Source organism: Carlito syrichta, unplaced genomic scaffold, assembly GCF_000164805.1.
Source record: "Carlito syrichta isolate Samal-C Ts95f unplaced genomic scaffold, Tarsius_syrichta-2.0.1 Scaffold316427, whole genome shotgun sequence".
NCBI classification, from domain to species: Eukaryota; Metazoa; Chordata; class Mammalia; order Primates; family Tarsiidae; genus Carlito; species Carlito syrichta.
The window spans coordinates 482,199-490,469 of NW_007260523.1; the positions used below are offsets into that span (position 1 = coordinate 482,199).

General features: G+C 44.3%; 1 protein-coding gene across 4 annotated transcripts in view; it reads right to left on the bottom strand.

Moving 5' to 3' along the window:
- Positions 1 to 8,271, bottom strand: part of RGS8 (regulator of G protein signaling 8) — a 39,180-nt gene that overhangs the window by 25,378 nt on the left and 5,531 nt on the right. For 2 of the 4 annotated variants that reach the window (XM_008074407.1, XM_008074408.2), the window contains exon 2: positions 825 to 938. In XM_008074407.1, the coding sequence (XP_008072598.1) occupies positions 825 to 830 (6 nt within the window). In that variant the 5' untranslated portion in view covers positions 831 to 938. Of the gene's footprint in view, positions 1 to 59; positions 273 to 824; positions 939 to 8,271 lie in introns of those variants that run through there. The other 2 variants (XM_021707210.1, XM_021707211.1) reach the window with 2 other exon arrangements.

Genomic DNA, 8,271 nt, shown 5'->3' on the forward strand with positions numbered 1-8,271 from the left:
GCCCATCCTCATTGGCAGGATGCAGGAGGTGTCCCTGGGCAGAGCTCAGCCTCACTAACCTGAAGCTCCTCTGGCTGCAGCCCAGGGAGAAGTCCCCACAGCCCACAGCTGCCTCCCTCTGCACCCAAGGGCTGTGCAGGGGCAGCAAAGAATAGGTATTAACTCTTTCCAGGCACCGATGAGCTGAAGACCAAGCATCCGGGGGTCGTGTTCTAATGAGTCCTGCTGCCTGCTGAAGGTTAGCTGCGGCGCCAGGAGCAGGGAGCAGAAAGATCTTGCCCCAGACAGCTGCTGACAGCAGGAGCCAGGCCGAATCACATCTCCTAATGAGCCAGGAGGAGGGGGCTGTCTTGCTGGGTGTGATGTGATGTGATAAATGCAGGGAGCAGGAAAGCTACGGGGCAGGTCACACATCTAAATTCCACCCCCTTGCTCCCAATTTCTATGGTGTGCATGGCCAAGCCAAAGCACACAGCCCTGAAATGAGCCCTCCCTGCCCCGTCTCAGCGGTCCCCGTGACCCTAAGAGTGTGTCTCCCCTAGCCCAGCTCCACTCCCACCCCAGCCCATGCCAAACACACAGCTCCCCACTTCATAATGAGAAATCTCCACCTCCTCTGCCTCCCCAAACATGCAGATTTCCCACACTTGCCTCTCACCTGGCTTTTCCTACAGTAGAGACTCACCTCTCTCCCTCATCATCACCTAGCAACTTCCCCCTACTTGCTTTTGTCATGGAGTAAGACTTTCCTCTTTGTTCTGCCCGAGCTACACATGATCCCCTATTTTTCTGTCTTTTCCCTTTTTTCTTCCAAAGCTCCTTACCCACATGTGTCTTCACACTGCCTGCTTCAGTTCCAGGAGGAGGACTCTCTTCCTGCTTGCCCTAGTACCGTGTTTCTCCAAGTGTGGTACCGGGACCAGCAGTGTCAGCATCACCTGGGAAGGGTTAAAAATTCAAATTCTCAGGCCCCACCCCCAGACCTACAGACTCAGAAACTCTGGGGATGGGCCCAGACTTCCAGGTGATTCTGATGCATGCTAAAGTTTGCAGACCAGTGTCCTGGGAGAAGGCGTGTCTTCTCATTTTGCTCTAGGTCTCTAAGGCTGCGTCTACACTCCCACTCAGGAGCCAACTCACCCAGTCTTTGCTGCAAGTCATTTCTGAAACCCAGAGGGTTGCAGAAATCTCAACAGAAAGTGATGGCTTTATGATAATGATAATAGATTCCATTTGTTTAACCTTTTAAGATGTATAAAGCATTTTCATGTTTGTCACGCAACAATCCTATGCCATCATCAGAGAGGGGTATTATTATTCCCGTGTTACAGACAAAAAAACAACAACAGAGGCTAGGAAAGGTGAAGTGCCTTTTTCAAGGTGACACAACATACAGGAGGGGGCACAAGGACCAGAATTTGTGTCTTATGACAAAGCTTTTTCTACTACGTCATACTGGGACCCAGCGTTTCTGGGCAGATCTATTGGTGCATAACCTGTATTCTCGCAGTGAAATGACATTGCCATAACTACTCATCACCTGATGATAGGAGGAAACAAAAATTCTGATGCCGCCTCCACAGTGACTCATTGTCTCTCTCTCTGATAATGTCCCCAGTGCCCCTCTGTTAAAGAAAGGGAATTTTGTATCATAAAATAAGATGCAAACAGACCGTTTCCCATTCCTTATAACTCCTTTCTTGAACCCTGTTGCTAGCTAAGATTTAGAACTTAAGTAGAAAGAGAATCCTTCACTTCTGGATGCTTTCCTGGCACACTGTACCATAAGAAACAGTACAGATAAGCTGGTGAATTGTGAAGCCCTTCCCTAAACTAAAATATGTTTATACTACAAGGCAAATTCACACAGCTAATGTTTAATGAGCAATTAGTATGAGCCAGACACTATGCTAAACACTGTACTTAAGTCTTCTTATTTAATTACTTATATGTTTATATTTTTATTTAATTCTGACAACAAATTTGCAAAGGACCAGACACCTTTATCATTCCCCTTTTACAGATGGAAAAATAGACAAGCAATTTACAAGTGGCAGAGCTGGTGTGTGATAGCAAGCTTGATGTGTCCAGCCCCTCACTTTAACACAAAGGTAGTGTTATCATGGGACTCTTCCTAGCAGTGCTAAACCAGTGGAACAAAGGCCTTCTCCACATCTCATGCTGCCCAGGCTGGTATCTAGGAAGCAAAGGCCCCAGGGAGAGAGGCCAGGGCTGCAAATGGGCCCAAGTTTCAAGTGAAGGTGAATCAATATTTACCAGGCATCAGAATCTTCGATTAACCTTCAGAGAAGTAATATAGTCACAGAAAGTCAATAAGTCAAATGTTCAAGAAAAGCTATAGTAACTCAGAAAGATTCAAAGCAAGGAGCAGGAATATAAAGAACAGAGGGACAAGAGTACGTGAGCACGTATAACACAAGGAAAAACAGAAAACTAAAACTAGTCCAAACTTTTTTTGCCAAAACGCTCCTAAACGCCAAGAAGTAACCACAAAGCACCCCAGTTTGAGAAGCGCAGACCTAGTGCAGACCTTCTCTCATGGGAGGACACAAATTAAGGAAAAATAAGCTGAACCTAAAATAAAGCATTCTAGCACTGTCCTCTTTCCTGGAGGAAAGAAATGGGAAACAGCAAGCAGGGCCAGGTGCTCTTGAGAGAGGGCCTGCCCGCCTAAACCCCTGCTCCGTGTGAGACAATGGGAATTAACAGCAAAGGGAATAAGTCATAGAGTCTGTCTATGACTTAACACACAGGATCCACAAGCATTTTCATGTTTGTCACGCAACAATCCAATGCCATCATCAGGGAGGGTATTATTATTTCCATGTTACAGGCAAAAAAAAAAAAAAACCAAAACCGAGGCGAGAAAAGATGAAGTGCCTTTTTCAAGGTGACACAACAGGCAGGAGGAGGTGCACAGAACACAGAGCTCTGGATTCTTTTCTGGCTCCTGACGTGCTGGCTGAAGACTGGACACAGGACATCTCAACTGGTCACACTCACAGTTTTTCCCAGAAAAACAGAGATTTCAAGCCCCGCCCTTGCCTCTGGGCTGCCCGGCACCCCTGTGCTCTTCCTGCTCTTCCTACTTTACACTTGACCCGTGTGGGAAGCTCTTTCCTCTCAGGCACCCACCACTTCTCTCCAGAACCGAGGCTTTAGTCCTGCCTCTCTGGAGTGCCACCTGCTTTTCCAGAGCTCTGTTGGACAGCTCCTCGTGTCTCAGACCCTGCTCACCAACCTGTCTTGAAACAATCACTGTCCCTACCCCAATCCTCCTCTCCTGCTGGATTCCCTGTGTTTGTTCATAAGACCACTCTGTCCTCGACCCACAGGGCAATGAGTACAGGCATTTCTGACTTCTTTTCCTCCATTCCCCTTACTGAATTTGTTTTTTAAATCTTGCCATATTTCTGAAATATTTATTAACTTGGATCCCTCCCATTCATTGATGTTGCCGTGTCAGAGGCTGTTCGGCCCCCAGCATGTGGCATGCATGTCCTCCTGCCCCTCTTAATTAACTGATCCCCTGCCTCATTTGTCCTCCGCCCACCTGCAATTGCACACTACACTACCACCAGAGCTACCCCACTGAACAGCTACCATAATGTGGATCATTTGTGATGTCATTGTTGATGGACACTATTGCAGCTCTTTGTTTTGCCTGACAATGAGTTGGTCCCATTTATCTATCCAGTTTTATATCCAATTGCACACATGCACACACGCGCACACACACACACACACACACACACACACACACACACACACACACACACACACACACTAAACACCTGCTCCATGTGAGGCAATGAGGAGTAACAGCAAAAGGAGTAAGTCTTGGAGTCTGTCTGATTCCTCTGCTGTTCCCTCTGCCCAGAAATGATTTGCCTGTTCTCTTTTATTTATTTGTTTGCTTGTTTGTTTGTTCATTATTTATTTATTGAAGATAGGGTCTTGGTATGCTGTCCAGGCTGGCTCAAACTCCTGGACTCAAGCAATTCTCTTGCTTCTGCCTCCTCAAGGGCTGGAATTACAGGTATGACCCACTGCACCCGGCCCCAAACTGCTGCTTAACTCCCAGCTCCTTCTCTAAACTCATTACCTCAAACTAAAAATTGTCCTTTCCAAAGCTTTTTCAGAACTTCTCCAATCAGAAGGAACCTCTCCATCCAAATACCAGCAGCACCTTGCTGCATGAGTCTCTGACAGCCCACACCATGGGCTTAGTTTATCCCTGTGATTTATGTTTTCTGATTCTCTCAACTGACTGTGCGCGCCAATAAGACAGACTCTATGACTTACTCCCTTTGCTGTTAATTCTCATTGCCTCACAGGGAGCAGGTGTTTAGTAAATGTCGACTGAGTTTGATTTTGAGTTTATGAAAAATCTGAAAAAGCACCGAGGATTCCTTATGACAGAAGCATGTTAGACTTCAGCGGTCTCGTGGTCAAGACTGAAGCTAACAGAATGCAATGATACTCAGGACAGCTGCAGCAGCACAGGTACAGAAAGGCCTTTGCAAGCTATCCCAACAGTCTGATCGGGGCAGGGTAGAATTAATCAAGAGCAAAAGGATCACCTGGCATTGTAATTAAATTGAAGATAAAGGGAATTTAAATCTGCAATATAATATGTTTAAAAACCGTCACCGTGGAGGAGGAGGTTTATTGCTAAATGCCCCCTGTGTGTTTATTTAATCAACATCCCACCTAGTACCACAATAAAAGCTTTTAATAAAACAGTCATTTGGATATTAGATTTGAATTCTGGTCAGCATGCTAAAGCTCTTCCATAAATCTTTTAAAAGCAATTTCCACTTTGTAGCTTCCTAGTAACAGTAGAAACATGAATCAACATATGCTGCATTGATTTAGGGTTTCCATGGAGACTGGAAGGACACAGGGAAGGGCAGGACAGAAAGAGGCCACTTGGCCCAAAATTCTACTTTAAAAAATGCATCTTGATTCCATTCCTCTGAGCATTCGCAGCCTCATTTCCTGTTCATCAGTTCAAGCATCCAGATATTTAATTTGTAATAACCCTGCTCGACTCCTCCTAAGGAATATCAGAGGGGACATGGAGAGAAGTCAGCCACTAAAGCTGTGAGCCCATGAGGTTTGCAAAGAAAACCCGAGACGCACAGGTTTGGAATAGGAAGAGAGGGCCTTCGGTCCTAGCTCTGCCAGTAACTTCCTCCGTGACACCAGCTGCTTTACAAGCTCTGTGATCACTAACTAACATGACCACGCGACTTATACCTCAATTTCCTCTGTGAAGCACAAATTAACACACCTGCCCTGTCTATTTTTCAGGGTGATTATATGCAAAGAAATAAGAGAGACTGTGGGGAAATGCTTTGTCAATTCCAGTACACCATACCCTGTTATTAGATTTGAAGATGACCTTTAACCTCCCTTCGAATGGAATTTTGCCAGTGAGCAAGTATATGCAGAAATGATCGCTGATTTAGTGGCAAGTAGACTGACCTGGAAAAGAGGGTACAGTGATGTGACAACCTTGAGTTTCCATCTCTGCTTCATCATTTTCTAAATCTGAAGCTGTGGACAAGCTGCTTGCCCTCTCTGAGTGTCATTTTCATCATGGGTTGGAGGATAATACCAGGACCAATGTCATGGGCTTGTTAAAAAGATTAAATTAGATAATGTCACCAAATGTTTGCCCAATTCTTGACAAATGACTAAGAGCTGTTAGGTGTGAGCCACAATCATCCTTGCCTTCTCGACCATGTTCCATCATCTGTAAAATGGAAATTAGAATTCCTACTACTTCCCTTCTTTACACAGGGGATGACTTTGACAATGTCTGTTCAGCCATTTAATAGGCTGTTTGGGGAAAGGTGCTATATAAATAGAATGTCATTATTTAAAGAGTCATTTTTTACCACCTGCTCACTGAGGAGATACAAAAAAAATGTATAAGATAAGATACTAGTGATGATTGCGGGCTTCTCAGTGGATGGGAGTTATGTAAGTCCCTGTTACCTTTCACGTTGTCTTTTGTCCTCGAGTTCTCTTTTGTCTCCTCACTGCTCACAGCAGCAATTCCTCCTTCTATCCTCTTTTCTTTATTCACTGTCTTTATACTCACCCTTCTAGGCATGTCTAGAAAGGAATTCTAAAGTTAAACTCTGGAGGCCTTGGTATCTGAACCTGCAATTCTTCCTTAGGTCTCCTAAAATTAAAAGATATAACAACACTGTGAGAAAGGACAGAATCAGGGGACGTTATAAGATTGCACAGTGCTGTCTCTCAGACAATGATCATCAAGGTTAAATGTAAATCTGAGCAAGCAGATCACCCAAATATAGTAAAAGGACTTTATTTGAGGTCCTGATTCAAATTTAAAACTAGAAAAATATTACAAGATAATCAGGAAAATCTAAGTACTTATTGGATAGTTAATAGTGTAAGATATTATTTTAATTTCTATGATATTGATATTGAGATAGTTATTTCTTAAGAGGCCTTGTCTTTTAGAGATATACGCTAAAATTTATAGTTGAAAAAATATGCCATCTGGAAATTACTTCAAAATCATCATGGGTAGGAAGCTTGGTTGTAGGTGAATAGGGGCTCATCGTTCTATTCTCTTGACTTGTATACATTTGAAATTGGGCCCAAAAAAGGAAAATAGTGTGACCAGTGACAAAATATGTCTTCAGTAGAATGAGCCTACAAAGTGAAAGAAAACTGAAATACAAGAGGAGGCGGCAATTTGAATGAGACTTGATTTCCTATATATTGTCCATTGTGTGTTTTCTCCATGATTAAATCTATTTCCAGAAAAATCTTTCATTTGATGCCTAGGGAGCAGCTGCTAAAATTCACGGAGGTTTAGAGTGGATCTGACTCTTAGACATAGCCTATAGAAACTAAACTTTAAAGACTTGGCCCAAGTTCTCATTTCTTAGAGGCATCACCAGGACTTCAGCCCAAAGTTCCTGGGTAGAATCCAGCTACATCCTTTGTTCCCTGCTGAGGCGCCATCTACACATGCAGAATCCAGGGCAACAAGTCAACATTAGACAAGGAAACAAATGATGGCTGTCTGCTTCCTTCAGTCCTTCTCTGTTCCTGTTATGATCTCAGTCTTACACATTGAACTCCGTTTTTACAAATTAGCTTACCAATAGCCAGATGGTTTCTGTGAAGGTGGATGAAGGGTAGGAAGGTGGAATGTGAGACAGAGAGAGCTCGTGCAGCACACACAATCCTTCATACGCTCATCCTATGTCATCAAGATCATTGATCTCCTGTGTCATCAAGATCACTGAGATCCCAGTATGAAACACCTGGACCTCTTCCCCTTCTCGACTGCTACAAATCTTTCCACATTGCACACTTCCTTATTTCCTTCCCACCACTCAGACGTGTCTATAAGGTAAATCCTCCCTCCTGTGGCCTTGAGCCCTTCCTTCCCCATTTATCCTGTTTTATCAACTCTCTCCTCTCTCTTTAGTCTCTCCTTCTTCCATGTGATTCTACACTCAGCAATAAAAATGTTCAAGCTTCTTTTATTTAAAAAAAATTATCTTGAGTGTTCCTCACTTTGTCAGCAAATTTCTTGCAAGAGTCTCCTCTGTTTCCTCACTTCCTATTCCCGCCTCAATCCTGTGCCATTGGTGTCCTTCCCCACCTTTCCCCTGAAACATGGGCTCCATATTGTGAGGTCCAGTGTTTCAGTTCCTGTTTTATGGACCTCTTCGCTGCATTTGCCATGGTGACCATTTTTTGCATCCTCTTGCTTGACTTCCTGGCATCACACTCCCTTAACTAGCCTTCCCCTCCGTCTCCTTTACTGACTTCTCCCCATCTGCTCACCCATAAATGCTGGTATTTCCCCTCCTCTCTCACCTTGGCTTCCTGCTTCTCGTTCCTTGCATGCTGCTTGGGCAATCTCAATTGTCCATCATCCTAGCTACATTGGATATATTGACCATTTCTGGAAGGAAGGAGCCTGCAACGGCCAGGAATTGAACCCAGATCTCCCGTGTGGGAGCCAAGACTTCTACCACTGAACCACCAATGCTCCCTTAACATACTGACCATATTTTTCCCCAGCTCTGGCCCCTCTCCCAATCATATAGACTCCCACAGCTGAACATACCCTCAGATATCCCACAGGCACAGCAAATGCAAATATATCTAAATAATGAGCACATCCTACCCCCATCTTTTCCTAGCCCATTTTATCTACCACCCCTACCTCACCTACCACCCAGCCCC